General features: G+C 37.1%; 1 protein-coding gene across 2 annotated transcripts in view; it reads left to right on the top strand.

Annotated features, from left to right (window-relative positions):
- The window catches only part of UBQLN1 (ubiquilin 1), a 47,027-nt gene that overhangs the window by 9,501 nt on the left and 12,139 nt on the right, over window positions 1-25,387 (top strand). For both annotated transcript variants that reach the window (XM_039474792.2, XM_039474791.2), the window contains exons 2-6: window positions 10,866-11,017; window positions 13,658-13,773; window positions 17,944-18,206; window positions 19,025-19,183; window positions 19,354-19,588. In XM_039474792.2, the coding sequence (XP_039330726.1) occupies window positions 10,866-11,017; window positions 13,658-13,773; window positions 17,944-18,206; window positions 19,025-19,183; window positions 19,354-19,588 (925 nt within the window). The remainder of the gene's footprint in view (window positions 1-10,865; window positions 11,018-13,657; window positions 13,774-17,943; window positions 18,207-19,024; window positions 19,184-19,353; window positions 19,589-25,387) is intronic.

Below are 25,387 nucleotides of genomic sequence, written 5' to 3'. Positions count from 1 at the left end.
TCACCACGCCTGTCTACTTTTGTGTTTTTTAGAGTCAGGGTTTAACCATGTTGCCCATGTTGGTCTCGAACTCCTGAGCTCAAGCAGTCTGCCCGCCTTGGCTTCTCAAAGTGCTAGGATTATGCAGGTGTGAGCCACCGCACCCAGCCAGAATTTACTTTGTAAGACTGAATAATATTAAATTATGTGTGTATTTTTTTAATCCATTCATATGTTCATGGTCAGTTGGGTTGCTTCTACCTTTTGGCTATTGTAATTTTAATATGCGTTATTTAACACATTATATCTAAAATATTTTAAGGTGTAATTTATATAAAAGACTAAAATATTTTGCATTTTAAAATACTAAGTCTTTGAAATACGTTGTGTATTTTACACTTAGAGCATATCTTTCAGTTTGAAGTAGCCACATTTCAAGTGCTTAATAGCCATATGTAGCTAGTGACTACTGAATTAGCACAGCTAATACAGCTTTCAGGATGTGCTCTCCCCTACCTCTTCTCCTTTTTTCATTGTATTTCAGCCAGTTTGTATTGTCTCTTCTCCTACCCTCAAATATCACTAGCTCTTTCTCCCCCTTTCTGGGCTTTTGCAAATGCGGCTAATGACAGTGACATAATGGCTGATATTTATTGCAGGCATGATGCATTATATTTTTTGAAAAGGTCATACAACTTCATGCTAAAAGCATTATTATTATCCTTTTTTAAAAAAATGAAGATCCTGGCTAGGCATGGTGATTAATGCCGCTAATTCTAACACTTTGGGAGGCCAAGGCTGGTGGTCACTTGAGGTCAGGAGTTGAAGATGAGCCTGGCCAAAATAGTGAAACCTAGTCTCTACTAAAAATACAAAAAATAGCTGGACGTGGTAGTGTACGCCTGTAGTCCCAGCTACTCAGGAAGCTGAGGTGGGAGGAACGCATGAATCTGTGAGGCGGAAATTGCAGCAAACCAAGATCTTGACACTGCACTCCAGCCTGGGCAACAGAGGGAAACTCTGTCTCAAAAAAAAAAAAAGAAGATACTGAGACTCAGATTAATAATGTGATCAAATTCATACACATATTAAGTAGTAGATTCTAGATTCAAACCCAGTGACAAACTTGGGAAGCTTCACCTAGCCACTGTCCCAAACTGCCTTGACTTTTCTTTGACTGGCTTTTCAGTCTTCAGTAATTGATTTAGGAGTTAGGTGTGGTGGTGCAAACCTCTATTCTAGTCCCAGCTACTTGAGAGGCTGAGGTGGGAGAATTACTTGAGGCCAGGAGATCGATGCCAGCCTGGGCAACATAGTGAGACTCTGTATCTTTTTTTTAAAGTTTAAGTGTTAGTTCATTAGAAGGTTTGATTGGACTCACCAGTCTATATCAGATCATTGATATAATCTCTGATACCATTTTGCAGTTATATGGATTGTCTCCTTCATCGCATCATACGCATCCCCCACCCCCCAAATACTGTAAGAACTTCAGGGGTAGGGACTGTTTTGCTTACCTTCTAATCCCATGTTGCCTAGCATTGTGGTCTGAGCAGATACCAATTAGTACAAGTATTTATTGAATTACCAAATCATGTTTTAAATATTTATTTGCAGTATTTTGTACCTAGTTGGGATTTTTTTTTTCCTTTTTGAGATAGAGTCTTGCTCTATCACCCAACCTGAAGTGCAGTATTGCAATCACAGCTCACTGTGACCTTGACCTCCTGGGCTCAAGTGATCCTCCCACCTCAGCTTCTGGAGTAGCTGGGCTGCATGCATGCACCACCATGCCCAGCCATTTTTTTTTGTACTTTTTGTTTTGTTTTGTTTTGTTTTTTACTTTTGTTTGTTTTTGTAGAGACAAGATTTCACCATGTTGCCCAGACAGGCTTGTCTTAGTAATATTTTAACAGTGTGATTTACTTGAAAAAATGTATTTATTCTTAGGCAACTTAAATGTCTAATGGTATTATTTCAGTTACTTTCCTGTACCAGCAGCTGCTACTACAAAAAAGATAAGAAAGGTGATAGATGTATTAGTTTGATTTAATCACTCCACATTGTTTACATATATCAGAACATCATACAGTACTTCATAAATGATGTACATATAAAGTCATGATGGCAGGTGGATCACAAGGTCAAGAGATCGAGACCGTCCTGGCCAACATGAAACTCCTTCTCTAGTTTAAAAAAAAAAAAAATTAGCTGGCCGTGGGGGTATGCGCCTGTAATCTCAGCTACTCAGGAGGCTGAGGCAGGAGAATCACTTGAACCTGGGAGGCAGAGGTTGCAGTGAGCCGAGATTGCACCACTGCACTCCAGCGTGGGCAACAGAGTGAGACTTCATATCCAAAAAAAAAAAAAAAAAAAAAAGTGTGTGTGGTGAGGGTACTCATTTGGAATAAAAGGTAAAGTTAACTTTTTTCATTTTGGTGATTCTGTCCAGAAAAGTGTTTACATATTCATATATAAGTTTTGACTTTTATTAAGCAAATGGGGTCAACCACCCACAGTTTTCTTTATCTTACTCTTTATACTTGTATTACTACCTTGGTAGTCTTGAAAGACTACCATTTCATTAGGTCATTATTTATTTTTATGTTTTATTGTTTTGATTTGTTTATTAATATTTTGAGAAAGGAAAGCATGAACCTTGGAATTAGAGAAATCTGATTTTGGGTAAGAAGCTTTAATCATCCCAGCCTCACTGGCTACATTTTTAACATTTCATGTAATGCCTGCTTCAGTAGATTGGAAGATTTTGTGACATCATATACATAAAGTACCTGACTGAGAGTTTATGTAATTTACTTATATTGATTTCTTTCCTCACAGCCTTTTGTTCACCAGTGAATTGAGTTTTAAGTTTTGGCAATAGCATGTGAATAGTAAAACATTTAGTTTGTTATTCTTGGTCGGATTTAGATCAGAGAGAATCTAAAAAATAAATTTTATAAACAATACACTGTAGCATTTGTGGCTGCAGTGCCCCTTATATATGTTATATATTCAGTGTAGCTGTTTTTCATACTTTGCATCCTTGTATCAGGGTTATGCAGTGTTTTAAATAAGGCTGCTAACTTTAAGGTTAAACATCAGACTCTTGGAGAGTGTTAACTGACAGAACTATGTATATTTATGGATGATTTATGGTCACTTTTTCAAATGATATTAGCAATATTGAGTAAGGAGCTAATTCAAAAATAAACTTTTGAAAGATCTCTGCCTTAAAATACTGAAATAGCAAATATTTGAATACAGAATTCAGACAGCTATTTAGAGAATTCTTGCTAAATGCTGTTAATATGTGATTCTGCTGGAAATGAAATTGTGTATGTTTTATTTTCAGAGCTGAAATAAATTTTACTTTTGGATAGGTTAATTCCCACTCCCCAGGATGTTTAATAGGGTGAGGTAGAAAAGCGTTATTTAAAAGTTAAGTTTGGATTTTGCAATGTTTGTAAAGGGTGACAGTGTTGCTTTTAAAGTCAGATTAACTCCATTTTAAAAGTGTTTACAGTTTAGAGCTTATCCTTGCATAATTAGATTAGCAATATTGGAATGTCTTAGTGAGTGAATTGTGTCCAGGCAATTTCCATAGATCTCTTAATTCTTTCATCAGCCTTGCAGAGTATGTGTTCCTGATGAAGAAACCAAGGCTTAGAGACAGATAACATCCTCCAGGTCACACAACTAGTATGCAGTAAAACCAAGATTTGAATTCAGGCCTACATGTTTCAAAAATATTCTTTCCTAACCTTGATTTTCCTCTCTTCCCTCCATGTGTGTGTCTCATTTTCTTCCCCAAAACAATTCAGAACAGGGACTAAGCAAAGTCAGCCCTGAACAGCTGAGATTGCTGCCATAAAAGTTGGTACACTAAATCTTACACATTTTCATTTCAGGACAGCATTTCACATTCTTTGCCCATTCTGTTTTCTATGGTTTTCTAATTATTTGCTTCTTCCTCAGATTAAAAATAGAAAATTTCGGGGAGAAAGAAGATATGCTTTCAAGATAAGAACTGACAATCTGGTTAAAAAAAAAAAAAGGCAGATGCAGAATACCTTGAGAGCCTGGAACAGTTATCACTATATTGCAGAACACCAGTTGATATTCAAACCAGTAACTCAGCATAATCAAAAACTTAAAATTATATTCAGTAGAATGGAAAACAATTTTGATGCTCACACAGGGGTAACCTTCAGTTAGCTGGAGAATCCACTCATGTGTAACACCTGGCTTTTGGATGATGTTGAAAAAATGAGGGGTTACTGAAAGTTGTTTTGTTCATGCTGTGTTCATTTTGAAATCATTAAACTGCTTACTCAAAGTTCATTAGAATTTTGATTCTTAATGATTGTTGAGAAAGAGTTTAGTAATTCTCAGCTTTCTACTCTCTGGCCTGTGGTTATTGCAGGTTATCGGTGCAAGACCAGAGTTGGATGTACATTTGTAGGAAATATGGATACTTTGAGGCCCATTCTATCATGTATCTTATATTTTGAGTTAATAGTGACCACATAGGCTTAAGGACAAAAATAAGTTAATCTATGTAATCTTTTTAATGGAAATCACAAAAATTCTTCTTTTATGGTTCTGGCTATTTCCTAGATTAAAATATTTGTTAATTATTATTTTGAAACGGAGTTTCGCTGTTGTCACCCAGGCTGGAGTGCAGTGGCAAGATCTTGGTTCACCACAACCTCGGCCTCCTGGGTTCAAGCAATTCTGCCTCAGCCTGCCGAGTAGCTGGGATTACAGGCATTCGCCACCATGCCCAGCTAATTTTGTATTTTTAATAGAGATAGGTTTCTCCATGTTGGTCAGGCTGGTCTCAAACTTTCAGCCTCAGGTGATCTGCCTATCTTGGCCTCCCAAAGTGCTGGGGTTACAGGCGTGAGCCACCATGCCTGGCTGAAAATATTTTAATGTAATCATAATAAATTTTGTTTTTCTGCAGAGGAAAAGTGTCAGTGAACTACCTCTGTCTAAACAGCTTTGAGATTTTCTAAGATTGCTAATTAAGTCTTTCTATGTCTGTACTATTTAGCTTCTGATTTTTGCTTTTGTAAATAGATTTAAAGACATGGAAGTTAAGTTCACATGTTAGAGATAAAATTTCTAGAAATTTTGAAGGCAGTGTAAACTGAAAACAATTTTTCTTTTTTAGGGAGTAGAGTAGAAGTTTAAAGATATTTGAGGTATGTACAGAATTTTTAGCTGTAGGACAAATTCCATTTAGATAAAAACATGACATTATTTAACTTGATTTAATTTTCTAAAATATAGTTTATTTGGAAAAGTGTACCTACCATATCCAGCATGGTACAATTAAACTTAAGATTCATCTACTTTTGTTTCAAATGGAATGGCAGACAGCAGCTGAACTTAAAATTGTTTGTCTCTTGGTTTTTGCTTGCTTGTTCCAAGTTTCATATAATTTTTACTCAGAAGAAATCAATATAACAGTAGTCTTCTACTGATATCTAAATTGGTGACATTGGTTGTTTGTAATTTGAAATTTATTTTTATAAGAACTGAATTAAAAATGTTAGTCACATTATGCAGTTCTCTGTAGTTCCCTAGAACTATACTGTATGCTATCACCATTTTTAACATGTTTTCCAACTTTCAGCATGAAATGCCATAAATTTGTACTTTAAGCCTAAGATGCCCCTCCAGAACCAAGAGTCCCATGAGATTGGAGGATCCCAGTATCTGTGACATTAATTGTCAACAGCACTGTAATTTTGTGAGTGAATGTGATTTCTCACATGTCTGCCAGGACTTTGGTTTGGTTTCTTGAGGTTTGGTTATAAAGGGTGAATGTGAAAATACGTTTGTGGTGCCAGGTACAGCATAGCTATATAATAAAATGATAGAAGTAATTTTTGAAGGCATACTGTAAGTGTCCTACTCTTCTGCATCTGGGACACTGTAGAGAAGCTCTTAGTCTGTCCAGAAAGCCCTGATTATCCTCCAAGTACTGATATTGATAACTCATGATTAGGAGGACTTCTGTCTTTAAATATTACCAGAGGTTCAACTGAACTATATTCAGTGCTGTTCCATTAGTTTTTGAGATTACAGCTGTTTTGGATATCAGATTTTAACTGTTTCTGCCACATATGATGTTAATGGATGATCATCTTTTGTCCTTGGGTTGTCATTTTCCTGTCTTATATCCAGTCTGGTCTGCTACCTAAAACTGAGTTCTCTTCATGCCATTTCCTTTCAGTTGACCTGCCCAAGATGAGGCATCTATTTATTTTTATTTTGAGATGGGAGTCCTGCTTTGTTCCCCAGGCTGGACTGCAGTGGCATGATTTTGGCTCACTGCAACCTCTGCCTCCCAGGTTCAAACAATTTTTGTACTTCAGCCTCATGAGTAGCTGGGATTACAGGGGTGTGTACCATGTTGCCTGGCTAATTTTGTATTTTTAGTAGAGACTGGGTTTCACTGGCCAGGCTGGTCTTGAATTCCTAACTTCAGGTGATCACCTACCTTGGCTTCCCAAAGTGCTGGGATTACAGATGTGAGCCACTGTGCCCAGCCCCAGTGAGACATTCTTCAGCTTTGGGAAAGGGAATCATTTGAAATTGAAATAGGAGAGCTGGCTACCTGTGTTTCGACTTCCTGCTGTTTCTGTTCTTTTTTTTCCAGACATGGTCTGGTTCTGTTGCCCAGGCTGGAGTACAGTGGCACCATCATAGCTCACTGCAGCCTCCAACTCCTGGGCTCAAGCAGTCCTCCCATGTTGGCCTCCCAAAGTGCTGAAATTACAGGCATGAACTACCATGCCCAGCCCCTGCTGCAGCTTAAAAGTTCACAGTCAACTTTTAAAACTATTTTTATTAAAGTACAGCGTAGAAGAATACATATATCATAAATATACAGGTCCATGTTTTAAGTCTAAAGGCCAAGAAAGTAGAACATGATACCAACTCCCAAGAAGTCACTTGCAAACTTCCCTAAGGTAACCACTGATCTCACTTTGGACACCATGGATTTTGTCCCCAACACAAAACTTCTTAAAAAAAAAAAAACTTCATAAAAATGCAATCATATAATTTATCTTCATTGTGATTGGCTTTTTTGCTCTGTGTTGAGGTATCCTTGATGATATGTGGCAGTAGTTCATTTGCTGTCATTGGGTGTAATCTATTAAATGAATATACTACGGTTCATTTTCCAGTTGAGGGACATTTGAGTTTTCAGTTTTTGGCTAATACAAGTAATACTGGTTTGAATGTTCTTGAATGTGTTTTTTGATGTATTTGTTGTGGACATGTAATTTGTCATGTAATCTGTTAAATAGTGGAATTGTTGGGTCATAGGGTAAGCACATGTTTGGCTTCTGCTGCAAAATATTTTTCCAAAATGTACTGATTTATTTATACTTGTACCCACAGCATATGTGATTTCCAGTTGCTCTGCATCCTCTGCAACACTCTTAACAGTCAATTTGAACCATTCAGTACATTTGTCACTGGTTTTAATTTAAAATTACCTGATTATTAGTGAAGATGAGGACTTTTTCCTGTGTTGTTTGCCATTTTAGTGAAAACAATTTCATTTTTGTGAAATTCTTGTTTAAATTTCTTAGCCATTTTTCAGTTGGGTTGTGTTTCTTGGTGGTTTGTAGACATTTATGAAATCTGGATTTGAGCTATGTTGGTTATGTTGCAGATTTTCTCTTTTTATTCTGCTAATGATAGTTCAGTATATGGTGCCCCTTTAAAAAAATGGTTAGGTCTTTTTGTGTCCCACTTAGGTAATCTTTTCCAATTGAACAACACTTGATTTCTCATTGTCTTTTTGGTAGTTTAATTGCATGTGCTCACAGAGTACAACTTGGTAAGATTTAAATTTTTTGAAATATGTTGACTTTCTTTGTGGCCCAGCATAGATAGTCTAATTTAGTAAAGGCACTTAAAAAGAATGCTTATTCTGTAGTTGGGTTTGGTGGTCTGTGTATGCTTAGTTAGGTCATATGTTAATTGTTAATATCTTTTCTATTTTTACTAATTCATTTTTGCCCATTTAGTCTGTCAGTTTCTCTGTGACAAATGTATTACATTGTTTATCATAGCCAAAAGGTAGAAACAACCCAAATGCCCATCACCTGATAAGTGGATAAACAAAATACGTTGTATATCCACACAATGGAATACTATTCGGCCATAGAAAGGGATGAGGTAGTGACACATGCTGTGACATGGATGAATCTTGAAAACATGCCAAGTGTAAGAAGCTAGTCACAAAGACCGTATGTTATAATATTGCATTTATATGAAATATTAGCATGGATACAAAGTATAAATTACTGATTTCTTATTGTTGGAAGTGATGAGGCACAGGTAGGTAAAGCTAAGGGTATAGGTTTTAATGAAAATGTTCTGAAATTGACTGTAACACATATCTGTGAATACTCCAGAAACCATTGAATTTTATACTTTAAATGAGTGAATTATGTGGCATGAGTTCTGTCTCCATAAAGCTTAAAAGATCCTGTTGTTTTTGTGGCTATTTGAAGATGTAAGAATAGATGCATGTCTTTAATCGAGCATCTTACCTTCAAATCCTAAAATACGATAAAATGCTACATAATTGTAAGTTCAATAATTAAGTCATTTATTTCAGAATAATAAAGGATATCAAAGATTTTGGAAAGGATTTCTGAGTTTAAGGTTAAGAAACACAAATCTAGATTAACCCTCTCATTTACATATGAAAAATACAGTTAATCTATATATATTTTTTGAAGGTTTGTCTTTGAAGTCAAATTTAGGTTTGAATCCTAACTACTAGTTTATTAGCTGTGTCACTTGAGGGAAGGGAGACATCTCTGTAACCTCTTTTTCTATATCTGAGATAGGATTAAAAACTGTCTTCCTCACAAAGTTGTTGAGTACTTTTAGCTACCATTTATTGACTACTGCCTATATACCTGATGTTTGCATTTATATACATTTAAGCCTTACAGTCCGTTGTTCTGCCATTCATAATGTTATTTTGGATAGCTACCAAAGGGAAAAATGAGATGTCTAATAATGGGAGGATAGTTAGATTTGACCTGTTTCTAGATACAGAATATCATGCAAATGGTGTTCTACGAAGATTTTCTCTTAGTTACTTGGAAATTACTTGCCTTAGATAAAAGGATTATATATTATGTGATTTCAAATAGTGGAAAGAAAATGCAGGTGGAAAGTTTCAAAATATTTACTGAAGTACAATTTCGTGTTACTTTTTGTATGTGTGTGTGTGTGTGTGTTTTTCAGAATGTTAGCAATGTGTATGGGAGTTGATAAAGGTAAAATAGATTTTTAAAAAATCAGTTGTTTACATTGGCTGTTGTAACTTGATTATGGAAAATTTTATTCATACACAAATGTAGAGTGTTATGAACTGACATGCACCTATCTCTGATTTTCAACAGTGATACATAGCTTATCATGTTTTTTATATATGCCTTTCCTTCCTTGTCCCCGCAAGATTTTTTAAATCTCAGACATTCTGTCATTTAATGTCTTTCCATTTATTGTGACAACTAGAACAATGCCCCTAAATATTTGCAAAACACCTTCTTGGCAGCAGTGCCCTCATCTGTTGAGACCCATTGATGTGGGGCAGTAGGGAAGAGTGGTTTGAAGATGTGATTCTTTTATAAATTTGGACTGATTGCCCGAGCCAGTCTTTTAATGTAGATTCCTGGGCCCACTCTGAAGTTTTCCTATTTGGACAGTCTGGTAAAGCCTAAGCATACTGGTGATTTTGGTAAAGATCCGAGAAATAGTATAAGTAAATTTTTCTTTATAGCATGATGCTCTTTTCTCTTGTCTGGTTTTATATGTCTGGTCCCTGGAAAACTTTTCTTCAGGTTTTATCGGCTACTTTATAGTCTTTCTTTAGTCTTCACTTACGGAAAGCCTTCTCTAACTGCCCTCTATACTTCCTTTGGACTTCATGGTTTTACTTGACTCTCATGGGACTGTTCACCTTCAGGGAAAGAGTTATATCTTTTATCTTTGATTTTCCATAGTACTGCTTGTTTATAAATATTGAATAAAATAAGTGGGAAGGTTGGTTAGTATAATACAGATTAAATATACTTTATCCAAAACACTTGGGACCAGAAGTGTCTCACATTTCAGATTTTTTTTTTTTTTTTAAATTTTGGAATATTTGCATTATATACTTACTGGTTCAGCATTCCTAATTTGAAAATCCAAAGTTTGAAATGCTCCACTCAAAAAGTTTTGGATTTTAGTGCAGTTCAGATTTTGGGCATTTGCATTAGAGATACTCCCTCCCCCCCTCCCTGCCCCCCACTGCCTTAGGCCAAGAGTATGAGGTTGGCAACTAGAAAGAAAGGAACAGGACTGAGGATAGAAGTCTGAGGAATAAATTATTTTGCACGTGGTAAGAGCTAATTGTGGCTTGGTCTCATTGACATAAAAATAGTAAGGATATTGTTAGGCCTTAGCAGAGGGTCAAATATAGATGTGCACCTATAATAAGACCTTTGTGTTATAGAGGAAGTGATACTCATTTCTTACTAAGATCAAGATAACTGACACAAAAAGGATGCATCTCTATATTGTTTGAATTGGGGATTTTTTGTTTTGTTTTGTTTTTAGGGACAGGATCTTGCTCTGTCACCCAGGCTGGAGTGCAGTGGTGTGATCATAGCTTACTGCAGCCTTGAACTCCTGGGCTCAGGCAGTCTTCCTGCCTCAGCCTCCTGGAACACTGTGATTACAGTGTTTAAATAAGTGTCTGTTGTAGGGGTCTCTATAAGGTACTTCTAGAAACTAGACTGTAGGGGGCTGTGCAAACAACAGTAATGCATACTCATTTTATTTTTATTTAGTTTAAGGAAGAAATCTCTAAACGTTTTAAATCGCATACTGACCAACTTGTGTTGATATTTGCTGGAAAAATTTTGAAAGATCAAGATACCTTGAGTCAGCATGGGATTCATGATGGACTTACTGTTCACCTTGTCATCAAAACACAAAACAGGTATGGTTTTGGAAGATGTCAGCTTTAAAGTGTGGATAAGTGTTCATACTTAAAATAACTAGTGTTGGCTGTAAATGACCTTCCCTGTCATTAATATTTGAATAGTTAAAATTCATTCTTTGCTGTCAGTAACATAATTTTTTTAAAAAAAGTGATTGGATGTTAATGTTTACATAATTGTCAGATAACCATTTAATATTTTACAAGGTTCATTGGTATTTAGTTATTATATCTAAATTATTTGCATTAGAACAGCAAGTTTTTAGCTTTTCTTTTAGATTTAAGGAAATTTTTAGACAAAGATCATGAGTGACTTATCTCCTTAGCAAACAACAAATTGATAATCATATTTCATTAAGTGTAAGGATTTTTTTTTTTTTTTTTTTCAAGCGACAGAGTCATGCCATGTTGCCCAGGCTGGGCTCAAGTGATGCTCCCATGTCAGCCTAGGACTGTAGGTGCATGCCACAGTGTCCAGCTGGCATCATCAGTTTTAAAGAAATACCTTTGTATATCACTGAGAAAGAATGCTGCTAACTGAATTGATGTTTTCTTGTCACTTAAAATGTTTATTTTACACTTACTGAATGAGCTCCTTTAGGACTTACCTAGGTATTGAATTTTATATAGCACTCTTGCATAACGTACAAAGACTTAGTTGTCAGTGTCTCTATTTTTTCATACAGTATCAAACTCTGTTCTATCAAGAGTGCTGGTGGTGTAGCATTTCTTAAAAGAGCTTTCCGGTATTTTCTCCAGGATTTTTTTCCAAGCCATTAACACTCATTTTGTAAGTTTTTATGCTGGTTTTCACCAACAACAAATACTTGGCTTTACTGATTGAAAATAGTTCTTCTCTTTCTGTGCTATTCTGAATACTTGATAACTTCTTTCAGTACCAATTAATGGTGGAATGTTTCTGAAGACACTTAATGTGGTAATTAAGCCCATCATGTATGATACAATAGTGTACCCAGGCATTCATTTGAAGTCATGTAGACTGTGTGCAGGCATATAGTTGATGCCTGGCTGTCAGCAGTTATAAGACACATCCTGATTTCAGAGATGTTAAAATGGAAAATGTATGCCTTAGCTAAATTCAGGGAAGGAAACAATGAGTGAGGTTCAAAACCTCTTACCTGGTATCATATGGAAGGGTTTTTTATTTACCTTTTTTTTTTTTTTTTGAGATGGAATTTTGTTCCTGTTTCCCAGGCTGGAGTGCAGTGGTGCAACCTCAGCTCACTGCAACCTCTGCTTCTGGGTTAAAGCGATTCTCCTGCCTCAGCCTCCTTAGTAGCTGGGATTATAGGCAATGCATTACCACACCCAGCCTAATTTTGTATTTTTGTTATACGTGGGGTTTCACTATGTTGGCCAGGCTGGTCATGAACTCCTGACCTCAGGTGATCTGCCCGCCTTGGCCTCCCAAAGTGCTGGGATTACAGGTGTGAGGCACTTTGCCCGGCCTATTTCCTTTTAGAGATACTATTAAGTAATAATCAGGCCAGGTGCGGTGGCTCATGCCTGTAATCTGAGCACTTTGGGAGGCCGAGGCAGGCGGATCACCTGAGGTCAGGAGTTCCAGAGCAGCCTGGTCAACATGGTGAAACACCATCTCTACTAAAAAAAACAAAACATGTACAGTGGCACATGCCTGTAGTCCCACCTATTTGGGATGCTGAGGCAGGAGAATCCCTTGAACCCAGAGGCAGAGATTACAGTGAGCCAAGATCATACCACTGCACTTCCAGCTGGGGCGACAGCAAAGCTCTGTCTTTAAAGTAAAAAAGTAATAATTATTATTTATATTGATTTGTTGACACTGTCTTTAAAATAAAAAATAATTATTTATATTGATTTGTTGGCCTTCTTTTGGTGAAGTCTCTTGCTTTGTATTGTTTTCAAGAATTTCAAGGGTCTGAGTAAAACTGGCTCATAACTCTTAAGAACAAGAAGGGGATAGATTAAAAAAAAGCTTCCCCTCCCCCACCCCCCGCCCCGTGAGACAGAGTTTTGCTCTGTTGCCCAGGCTGGAGTGCAGTGGTGTAATCTTGGCTCACTGTAACCTCTGCTTCTCGGTTCAAGCAGTTCTCCTATCTCAGCCTCCCAAGTAGTTGAGACTACAGGCATGCGCCAGTGTACTGGGCTATTTTTTGTATTTTTAGTAGAGATGGTGTTTCACCCTGTTGACCAGGCTGCTCTGGAACTCCTGACCTCAGGTGATCCACTTGCCTCGGCCTTCCAAAGTGCTCAGATTACAGGCATGAACCATCGTGCCAGCCAAGATAAAAAAGTTTTTTTACATAGTCAAGCTTTGTGGGTATAACTGGTCATTGACTTTCCTCTTACAAGGTCTCCCTCTCTTACATAAGCAATATGATTGAAACTAATGAAAAATGTATGTATGTTATACTCAAAGAGGAGGGGCAGTTGCAGCATATTTTGTATTTTGTAGGATTTTATTGTATTTTATTTTTTATTTTTTTCCCTAACGCTTAGTTTTCTCAGGCTTTTTACTAAATGATAATTTGAGTTGGTCTGAGAGTTTACTCTTTATTTCTAGATGTCAGAGTTTCAGTGGTTCTTTTAAAAATAATCCGTTCTACTGCTTACTCTGTGATTAATTATTTTCTCTAGGCCTCAGGATCATTCAGCTCAACAAACAAATACCACTGGAAGCAATGTTACTATATCATCAGCTCCTAATAGTAATTCCACATCTGGTTCTGCTACTAGCAACCCTTTTGCTTTAGGTAAGTGTCTTCAGTGATTCCAATAAGGGATGGGAAAATGTATTTCTTTCCCTTCCTGGGTAGCTTCAGATAAAATGAAAAAATAAAACATGTCACTTTAACAACAAAAATTTAAAAAAATAACTTAAATATAGTCCTATAATTGTAGCTATTAAGGAAGTAGTTTGGGAAATGGATGTTCTTACATATAAGTGGTCAATAATTGGCACCTTTCTTTTTAATAATGAAAGACATGTAGAGTTTGTATACCTGATCTGACTATCACATAATCTAGTATGAGTAAGATTAGCTAATTATTAATCATAATCCAGTGCCCTTGAATAAGAATTTTCTCATTTGTAAAAGGAAGGGATCAGGCTGTATTAGTTATTTTGTAACTGTCCTGAACACATGGAAGAGCTTGGGGTCTGGTAAGCCAGCCCAGCTTAAAACTGCTTTTGCTTTTCTTATATTAATGTTTTTTTTTTTTTTTTTTTTTTTTTTTTTTTTTTTTTTAAAGAGATGCAGGATCTTGCTCAGACACTGAGGCTGAAGTATAGTGTTGCCATCATAGCTCCCTGCAACCTCAAACTGCTGGCTCTTGGTGTCCCCAAATGCTGGGATTACAGATGTGAGCCACTGTGCCTAGCCTATATTAGATTTATATACTCATAGCTCCCTGCAACCTCAAACTGCTGGCTCTTGGTGTCCCCAAATGCTGGGATTACAGATGTGAGCCACTGTGCCTAGCCTATATTAGATTTATATACTGAGGTTCTGTGGAAAATGTTTTTGAGAATAAAAATATTCTGAAGCTTAACAGAAGTTGAACTAGATAGATAAGTGCTCAGTGCCTCTTTTGATTCTTGTATGACTAGTATAGCACCTTGAAATGGAGTATTTTATGTGCACAGTTTCTACATGTCGAGAATCATACCTTTTATCCCTCCCATAAGATTAATTCAGTTGTGCTGTGCCAAATATATGTTAGAGACGTTTAAGGCATGGCATAGCTTGACTTAGGCTCACATTCACTGTTTTTTAGTTTTATTTTAAATGTTTCCTGCTCTTGTTTTCTAAAAATAATTTATGTTAAGTCTTTTGGTTGAGGCAGGTATGTTTTAGTTGTCAAAATTATTTACATGAACAATCTAGAGAAATTAGGATGAAATAACTTAGTGTTCAGATCTATGAAAGACATTGTTGAAATCTTAGAGGATTTTAGTTATTTTGTGGGAGGCTACACAACCCCCAAATCCCTTCATTTCTAGTCTCATTCCCACCCTTCCTTCTATCTCTGCAGCTTTCTTCATCAATTAATCCCTTTAGCCTATATTTTCAGCTTTCCTTTTCTGCTGGCTGGCCTTGTTAAAGTCTGTCTGGTTGTAAAAGACACAGATTCCAACTACTACTTTTTTTTGCTTGCTTCTCAGCTATCTGTTTTCTGTCTATATTTTCCTTTCAGTAAGTTCACTGAATTCTGTTTTTTGCATCCGTCACTTCGCTAAAAATTCCTGGATAAGGTTGCCATTGACCTTTTAGCTTGTGAAATTTAGTGGACACTTTTTAGATTTTAAATCAGTCTGAATGTTTACAAATATACTTGAAAATGTCTTCCTTTAACTCCTATGATACTGTTTTTTTTTCTGATTACATTTCTGATGAATTTTTTTGTCTCATTTGTAGATTCCTTTTTCCCTTTCTTATGTTGATATTATTCACCAGAGTTCTGCCTTGACTTTTTTTTCTTCTGTTTTTTTTCTGAGTGACATTACCCTATTACTATATCCTGATGACTCGCAAATCTGTACCTCAGTCCACACCACTCCTGGACTCCATTCCTTGTATTCAACTCTCTTTGATGTTACCTGATGTTCTCTAAGTAATTCAGCCTGTGTCTCCTCTGGAAACAGAAAAACAAGAAAACACATGCAAAACAGTGTAAGCTCTTAAAACGGCTGCCTTTCCTCCACTGAGTCTCTTCATCTGTGACCTCTTCTTTATCCCTCCCCATGTAATTAGTTCTCATTGCTACTGCCTTGATGCAGGCCTTCAGTTTTTTTCATCTCTAATGTTTCCTCTGATTGTTTCCATAGAGCTATTCGAATAACAGCTTATGTGACTATTTTGCTTAAAATCCTCTTAAATCTCTTGAAAGATTTTCAAGATTTAGCCCTTATCTACCTCTCCCTCGTCATTTCTTACCCATCTCAGTCAACAGTTATATTAGTCGTGATAGGCTATCCTTTGATAATAGCCAAACTCAGTGGCTTATTACAGCAAAGCTTCATTTCTTGCTGTTTTTCTGCATGCTACATACTTTTCGCTGTTCTGTGAGGTGCCCATCCATATCGTCCCTCAGAAACTCAAGCTAATGAAAGTCATTTTACATTCTGCTATCTTATAGCTCTACCACTTGGAACACGGCAGAAGAGACAGCTAAAGGGTCTTAAGTTGACCTGCTATACTTTGGCCAGAGTGGCACATATAATTTCTTGTAGTCCTTTAGCATTTCACATAGGTCTGTCCAAGCACAAAAGAAATATAAGGCTGCAAAATGAAATGTTTGGTGAGCACTGCTATCTGCCATTCTAGTTAGTCATACTGAAGTTTTTGTGGTTTCAAGGATACATTAATACATTTATCTTGTGCTTTTTGTATATGGTATTCATTGTGTCTAGTATTTAGTACCCCTCCTAGTCTTCTCCACTTTTCCTTGCCAACGTATTCGTGCTCCAAACTCATTGTCATCCCTTTCTGAAAGACATTCCAATTAGGTTATATTACCATTAGTATCCTGTGAATATTCTTTACTGAAGTACTTAACATCTGTGTAGGCATTTATTTTCTTGTCTGTCTTTCCCACTAGATTGAGTTCTGAGGATGTCTTTCTTGTTGTCTTGTTCTCTATATGTGTAGCACAGTCTCTGGCATATATAAAAAGTACACAGTGAGGAGTAAATGCATTTGGTTGGTTATGTAATTTTACAAAGTAAACACTTTGTGATAAGCACTTAAGCACTCTGTTGCTCCATTAGGTTTCTCCTTGATTTAATTCTTCCAAAGAGAAATCTATTTCCAGGTATTCCCTGGCTTTCCCTCTCCTTGATTGGCAGTATCAGCCGTCTTGTACTCAGAGTTTGTAGGTGAATTCAACTTCCTGTTAATAAAACTTAAACTAGTCTTGTGGAGAGATTATTAGAAGTGTAGTCTGGTGGTATTCTTCCTTTAATTGGCATATTCTGGAGTGTTTTCTTTGACACCAGCCAATTGTCCCAATACCAGCTCCATGTCCAATATTCAGTTTCATTTCTGATACTACCTACCTATAGTTAGTATCCAGTCTCACAAGTTAGCAGACTCAATCCTGCAAGACTGCCCCTACTTCAGATACTAGTCACAAGTTCTAGGCCACCTGTACTTCTGACTGACCAGCTCTAAAGTGGCGGTTTCCGTGACTCCTTCCTCAGATTTAGTAATTTGCTAGAATGGCACCTAGAACTCAAGAAAACATGTTTACCTGTTTATTATAAAGGCTACAACTCAGAAATAGACAAATGCTTGGAAGAGAATTATTAATGTGGGGGATGCAAGTTGGGCTCAAAGTTTCCAGGTCCCTTCAGGGCACAATGCTCCTAACATTCAGCTGTGCTTTTCATTCTGAATTTTCTTAATCTTACTGTTCAAGAGTTTGCAAAGAGCTCTACCTCTTGCTCCCTCCCCTTACTTTCTTGGTGGGTAGAGCTGAAAGTTTCAGCCCTTTAATCACTTTGTCTTTCTGGTAACCAGCCATTTCTGAGGCTATCCAGGGGCCAAAGTCACTTTATTAGCATAATGGTCAAAAAGGGCTCGTAATGAATAATAAAAGATACTCTTGTCACTCAGAAAATTCCAAAGGTTTTAGTAACAGTAATCAAGGAGAAAGACCAAATATATTTATATACTACATGCATGAAAATAAATTTTGTCAATTTTATTACTTAAATTTAATAACCAAAGTGTAAATTTTTGGCCAATTTCAATTATAGGCATTAAATGTTAGTAATAATATTCTAATTGTCTTTAAATGATTTCTTGTAATAGACTATTGAGTCAACTAATACTTTTTTGCAACTTCATATTTTAGCACGTTCATGTTAATGATAAATTTTCTGACTTTGATTTGTATGGTTTTGCCCTTTATCCTCTTAGGTGGCCTTGGAGGACTTGCAGGTCTGAGTAGCTTGGGTTTGAATACTACCAACTTCTCTGAACTGCAGAGCCAGATGCAGCGACAACTTTTGTCTAACCCTGAAATGATGGTCCAGATCATGGAAAATCCCTTTGTTCAGAGCATGCTCTCAAATCCAGACCTGATGAGACAATTAATTATGGCCAATCCACAAATGCAGCAGTTGATACAGAGAAATCCAGAAATTAGTCATATGCTGAATAATCCAGATATAATGAGACAGGTATGTGGAAAGTTCTTTCAGTTTGCTTAGCTAAAAAATTATATATTTGTTATTTAATTTTCTATGGGAAGAGATTGTCCTAAATGTACGGTTAAGCTAAAGAGAGAAATACTGATCTTTGTATAGGAAAACTCAACAGAGCACTAATTTGGCTATTTTGAACTCTGAATTTTCTGTTGCACTTGAAAGTTCTTTGTAATAGTTTGTTTTGAAGGCTTAAGAATCAAAAAGTCCAATGCTGGAGATGGGAAATTCACTCATAACAAAGTGTTTCCTTATGTTATTTGAATGCTAAGTTGCTTTTTTGAGGTTAAATATACCAGGAATTATTTAAAATAATCTCCTGACTTATGTATTTAATACAAAATTACAACAGCTTTAAAGCTTTAATTGGTTTTTGTGATTCTAGAATCAGACAACACCTCATTTTATAAAATAGAGTGTTTCCATTAGCTGAGCAGAAGAGGTTGGCTTTACAGGCAGAAAATGGCTGAAGAAAGCAAAAACTGGAACAAAAAGCTGATTGGTTATTTCACATTACTTTCCTAATAGGGTTAAAATGGAGGGAACTTTCTTATTATGGTGACTTATGTTGACTGCAGCTTAGTATGGTTTTAGAGGGGAAACCGGCCCTTTTCATAGTTCACTTTGATTAAATGGCACTTAGCACGCATGGCTCCATTTTAGTTTTGTCTGGTCTGCTGGGGCATAGTGCAGGAGGCTGGTCCAAAGCAGCCTTTGTTTAATGGCAGTTAAAAGTAATTCATGTGTATTTCAATGCCTTTTTTTTTTCTTTTTTTCGGAAATCTTTTTCTTAGACATTGGAACTTGCCAGGAATCCAGCAATGATGCAGGAAATGATGAGAAACCAGGACCGAGCCTTGAGCAACCTAGAAAGTATTCCAGGGGGATATAATGCTTTAAGGCGCATGTACACAGATATTCAGGAACCAATGCTGAGTGCTGCACAAGAGCAGGTGATCTACTGGCTCTAAGGTTCAGGCTGAGGAGTAGCTTCTGTTTTAACACAAATATGTGTGTGATTGAGGGTAGCTTTTATATGAGGAATGTGGTTTTCAGTTTTTAAAAAGTTTCGTATATGACTTAAAACAAAAGCTCATTGTGATTTCTTTGTCTTCTATTACAGTTTGGTGGTAATCCATTTGCTTCCTTGGTGAGCAATACATCTTCAGGTGAAGGTAGTCAACCTTCCCGTACAGAAAACAGAGATCCACTACCCAATCCATGGGCTCCACAGACTTCCCAGAGTTCATCAGCTTCCAGTGGCACCGTCAGCACTGTGGGTGGCACTACTGGTAGTGCTGCCAGTGGCACTGCTGGGCAGAGTACTACTGTGCCAAATTTGGTACCTGGAGTAGGAGGTATGCGTATAACAACTCAGACTTTTTTCTTTGTTGTCCTCACTTATATAATTAAAACACTGATCCTACTCTTTGTGCTTTTTTGTGTATGTATGGTGAGTATGGTGAGTACCTTTTATACTGTCTTTCATGTTGCATTTTGTTGTTGTTATTTTGAGACAGAATTCTGCTCTTGTTGCCCAGGCTGGAGTGCAGTGGCATCATCTGGGCTCGCTGCAACCTCTGCCTCCCAGGTTCAAGCAATTCTCCTGCCTCAGCCTTCCGAGTAGCTGGGATTACAGGCATGTGCCACCATGCCTGGCTAATTTTGTATTTTAAGTAGAGACGGCGTTTCTCCTTGTTGGTCAGGCTGGTCTTGAACTCTTGACCTCAGGTGATCCACCTGCGTCATCCTCCCAAAGTGCTGGGATTACAGGCGTGAGCCACCGCACCTGGTCACATTTTGGTTTTTAAAGGAAGCTTTAAATGTAGAGAGAACACTTAGTTACCTGTGTAGTTGTTGTTAGAACACATGTTAGCTGGCTTTAGCCTGATTTTTTATTTTAGATCAGTAGATTGTCAAACACCAGTCTTGAGGTCAAGGCTAAACTGGCCACATCAGAGTACCTGCCAGGTATATTAAAAATCAAGTCCCAGATCTTACCCTTAGGCTTAGTGGAGCCAAATCTTTCATAGTTGGTTTAAGCTCTGTGTTTGTGTAAAGCAGATTCTCATGTGTGAACAGGTTAGAAATTTACTTTTGTCCACTCTTCTGTAGACTGGACTCAGTAAATAGATGTCTTCCTTTCAACTCTTCAGATACCACATGTCAGTGTTTTGTCCATGAATTAAGTCCAAGATCATTAGCCACAGTGACAGTTTTAGTCCTAATACTTGGCATATAATTAGGAAGAAATGGAGGCGTGGGAGTACTTACTTCCCTAAGATGAGACAGACTGGAAATGTTTTAAAAGATTCCTGTACTTTGGTAGAGGAAGTGGAAAGATGAGGTGCTGGGTGAAGAATTTAAAAAAATTCATTGCTGAAAGAAGAATCAGAATGAGAAGAGCAATTAACGATCACAGTTACGTACTCTTTTTAGAATACAATGGATATTTTGAGATTTATGCATGTAATATAGGTTTTGTAAAAACTGAAGGAATACCATTTTTAAATCAATAAAAATATTCTGTATTCTACTTAATCCTTGATACTTACTAACAATCTTTTGAGAGGGTTGCATCATTCTTTTTTTTTTTGAGACAGTTTCGCTCTTGTTACCCAGGCTGGAGTGCAATGGCACGATCTTGGCTCACTGCAACCTCCGCCTCCCAGGTTCAGGCAATTCTCCTGCCTCAGCCTCTTGAGTAGCTGGGATTACAGGCATGCGCCACCATGCCCAGCTAATTTTTTGTATTTTTAGTAGAGACGGGGTTTCACCATGTTGACCAGGATGGTCTCGATCTCTTGACCTCGTGATCCACCCGCCTCGGCCTCCCAAAGTGCTGGGATTACAGGCGTGAGCCACCGTGCCCGGCTGGTTGCATCATTCTTTAAAGGATATAGAGCAGGCAAAGATTTAATCATATTTCTTAACTGGTTAAGCTATTGTTTTCTTTCCCCTTACCGTGGTTGCCTACAGTAATAACTTATGTCTAAAAAACCAAAAATCAGTTTTGCAACCTTTTACTCAGATGTTTAATTTAATGGTTTGCTACTTTAACATTTCATGTTAATAATTCCATCAAGGGGAAACAAGAAATAGCAAGAGTGAACTTACTCTGCTGGCCTATCATATTGCCAGCATATTTGTACAGTATTGATTCTTACTCAGCTGTGACATTTGATACGTATATACACACATATATATGTAAAAATGAAATTCTTGACTCTTCTTTGGTCCTGTAAGCACTTACTCTAGAATGTAATGAAGTGTTAAAGCAGGAGTTGACAGATTTTTTTATGTGAAGGGCCAGATAATACTTTAGACATTGCTGACCAAGAGGCAAAATGGAGAAAATTACATCAAAAGACAAATGTTTACACATTTTTTAATTGACAAGATAAAAAAATTGGTAATAGTTACAGTATTTTCCTCATATATACTGATAAGAGGAATGGGACTTTGTTGGGGGGGATAACATTTTGCTTAATTGGGGTTCAGTGTTCTGTTTACAAAAATTGCAAAGTTCATCTGTTAATGCTGGTAGGTAATGAGACTTAACTGACTTTATTCAAAATTCATACTCATTCCAAAAGCATTTGATTTTAATAACATTTTCATCAGTTTGGAAGGCATTTATAGAGTTTTTAGCATGCCATTACTTTCAGATTAATCAGAGTGAAGGTTTAGTAGCTCCTCAGTTGCATAGTTAAGTGAATTTTGAAATGTGAATTGCCTTTGCACTTGCATTGAGGTCTGAAAAAATGTTGCTAGTAGCATGAGCTCAAAAGTAAATCTGCAAATTGGTGGGAATGGAGGTCTTGTTTCTTATGATTCTTTTTTTATTTTGACAGTACAGGAAGTATGTAAAGCAGCTTGACATTGCTTGTGAGTCAAACAATTTCAGCTGTCAAAGTGACTTTATTATAGTATGATCACACATAAAAATTTGGTGATCACACACCAACATTGAAATCTTTGGCATGAGCTAATAAAATAATGCAATGAAACTACCTCTGCTAAGCCACCATCAACCTTCTGTGTGGTTAGACATGTCAGAATATTGAGCTATTGTTAATGAAAATTCATGAAGTTGACTATAGTTAAGTTCACAGGAGTGAACAATGCTTCTCATTAATACTCCTGGTTCAGTAACATGATAGATAAAAATATTTTCCAGAGTACCTATTGATGAATAAGATAGTGAATAACTGTAATCTTTAAATACCTTTCATTTTTATATGCTTTGAAAAGGTATCCAACTAAATCCTTTTAATTCTGCACATTTTTGCTGCCATGAGATGTAACACATCTTAGCAGATTCTATTTCAAGTTGTACTAGATTCTTGCTTCTCAACTTCTTTGAAAATAGTCTTGCCCTGGTTGTTCCATTCAGACTATTATTTATAGAGGCTAATCTTTCAGTCACTTCAGTCTTACCATTGACTACTCACACAACTGAGTAGTATCATTAACTTCTGTTGGCTTATCAAGAAGTGTAAAACAGCACTCAAAATCATTTGCGTTGTTTTTAAATTGAATATTGATATCCTTAACTCTGAGGAAAACTATTCTTCCTGAGAGCTTAGTAGACTTCAGCAAGTTTATTTTCTCTGAACACATTTGGTTACTGCAATCAAGATAAAATTAAGTATTAAATTAGTCACCACTAGTACTTGGCTTTCTCTGGCCAAGAAGCCACTTGGAAACTTAACTTTGGCTGCAGTCTTATTTTCATTTTTATTTTTTGTGAAAAAGTGGCTGTGATGAGATACTATTTTAAATCGGGTATTTTTTTCTGACCATTGATTTTTTGTGAGTGAGGAGTATTGCGATGAGTGGTTGGTCTGGCAGTGCTTATATGTTGTATTCTTTTAGTGTCATTGCATAGGAAACAAATTTTGCCATCTCATTTAATAAAATATATTCCACTGTGCCTTAAAAACCTGACATTTGTAACTCCCCTTCTTCCTTTTTGCTTGTTTTGGCATGATTGGTATTAACTGGTTATTATTTTTTTTTAATGCTGCAGTGATTTTGTGTTGCATGAGTATAACTGATTTACTGTGTTTTGTAGTAGTATACTGAACAACAGTATGAAGGAGGCCAGGTGTGGCATGGTGGCTCACACTTGTTATCCCAGCACTTTGGGAGGCTAAGGAGGGTGATTGCTTGAGTCCAGGAGTTTGGGACCAGCCTCAGCAACATGGTAAAACCTCATCTCTACAAATAAGACAAAAAGTAGCCAGGCATGGTATGCAGCTGTAGTACAGCTACTTGGGAAGCTGAGATGGGAGGATTAACTGTGCTTAGGGAGGTTGAGGATGCAGTGAGCTGTGATGGCGCCACTGTATTCCAGCCTGGGAGACGGAGTGAGACCCTGTCTCAAAACAAATAACAGGATGCAGGAGTGGCTATACCATAGATAGTCTCTGTTGCAAATACTCACTGCTTTTGTAAAAGCACAAAACACCTATAGATAATAAGTGAGAATGACTGTTCCAATAAAATGGTATTAATGGATACTGAAATCTGAATTTCAGATAGTTTTCACATTTCACAAAATATTTATCTTTGATTTTTTTTTCCCCTTAACCATTTAAAAATAAAAATATAAGAGCATTTTTTTTTTTTAAAGACCTACTCTCAATCTGTCACCCAGGCTGGAGTGCAGTTATGCGATCTTGGCTCACTGCAGCCTCTGCCTCCTAGGTTCCAGCAATTTTCGTGCCTCAGCCTCCTGAGTAGCTGGGGTTACAGGCACCCACCACCACACCTAGATAATTTTTTTTTTGTATTTTTTCTTAGTAGAGACAGTGTTTCACCATGTTGTTGTCCAGGGTGGTCTTGAACTCCCAACCTTGGGTGATCTGCCTGCCTCGGCCTCCCAAAGTGCTGGGATTGTAGGTGTGAGCCACTGCACCAGAGAAAAATTGTTTTGCTTTGTTTGAGACAGAGTCTGTTGCCCAGGCTGGAGTGCAGTGGTATGATCTTGACTCACTGTAACCTCTGTCTCCTGGCTTCAAATGATTTTCCCTTCTCAGCCTCCCCAGTAACTGGGATTACAGGTGTGCACCACCAAGCCCAGCTAATGTTTGTATTTTTAGTAGAGGTGGGGTTTCACCATGTTGGCCAGGCTGGTCTTCAACTCCTGACCTCAAATGATCCACCTGCCTCAGCCTCCCAAAGTGCTGGGATCACAGGTTTGAACCACTATGCCTGGCCTTGAAACTTAAAAGCAACTTTTAACTCATTGGCTGAGCAGAAACATGTTGTGGGCCAGATTTGTCCTGCAGGCTGTAGTTTGCCAACCTGTCTTAGAATACAGACATACCCCATTTTGTTGTGCTTTACAGATAGTGTGATTTTTACAGTTTGAAGGTTTGTGATTGAAGGTTTGTGATGATCCTGCATTGAGTAAGTCTGTGGGTATCACTTTTCCAACAACCTGTGCCCACTTTATGGCTCTGTCACATTTTGATTATTCTCACAATAGTTCAGTCTTTTTAATTATTCTGTTATGGTGATTCTGTGATCAGTGATCTTTGCTGTTACTTTAGTAATTGTGTATAGGAACCACCTTGTACCTGTTGAACTTAATCACTAAATGTGTGTGTTTTGACTGTTCAACTGACTGGCTATTCCACTTGTCTCTCTTCCTTTCCTTGGGTCTCCCTATTCTCTGAGATACAATATTGAAATTGGGTCAGTTAATAACTCTACAGTGGCCTTTAAGTATTCAAGTAAAAGAATCTCTCACTTTAAATCAAAAGCTAGAAATGGTTAGGTTTAGTAAGGGAGGCATATCAGAAACTATGATAGGCCAAAAGCTAAGCCTCTTAAACTGAACAGCCAATTTGTGAATGCAAAGGAAAAGTTCTTGAACAAAATTATAAATGCTACTCCAGTGAAGGCATGAATGACAAGAAAGTGAAACAATCTTATTGTTGATACGGGGAAAGTTGTAGTGATCTAGATAGACGATCAAACCAGCCGCACCGTTCCCATAAGCCAAAGCCTAATCCAGAGCAATACCCTAACTCTCTCTAATTCTGTGAAGGCTCTGTGGTAAGGAATCTGCAGCAGTAAAGTTGTAAACTAGCTGAGGTTGACCAGCTTAGGTTTAGGAAATCTTTATAAAATAAAAGTCCAAGGTG

Source organism: Saimiri boliviensis, chromosome 2 (genome assembly GCF_048565385.1).
Source record: "Saimiri boliviensis isolate mSaiBol1 chromosome 2, mSaiBol1.pri, whole genome shotgun sequence".
Classification (NCBI taxonomy): domain Eukaryota; kingdom Metazoa; phylum Chordata; class Mammalia; order Primates; family Cebidae; genus Saimiri; species Saimiri boliviensis.
Note: the sequence above shows the minus strand (reverse complement) of the source record. Positions and strands in the feature narration are given on the sequence as shown.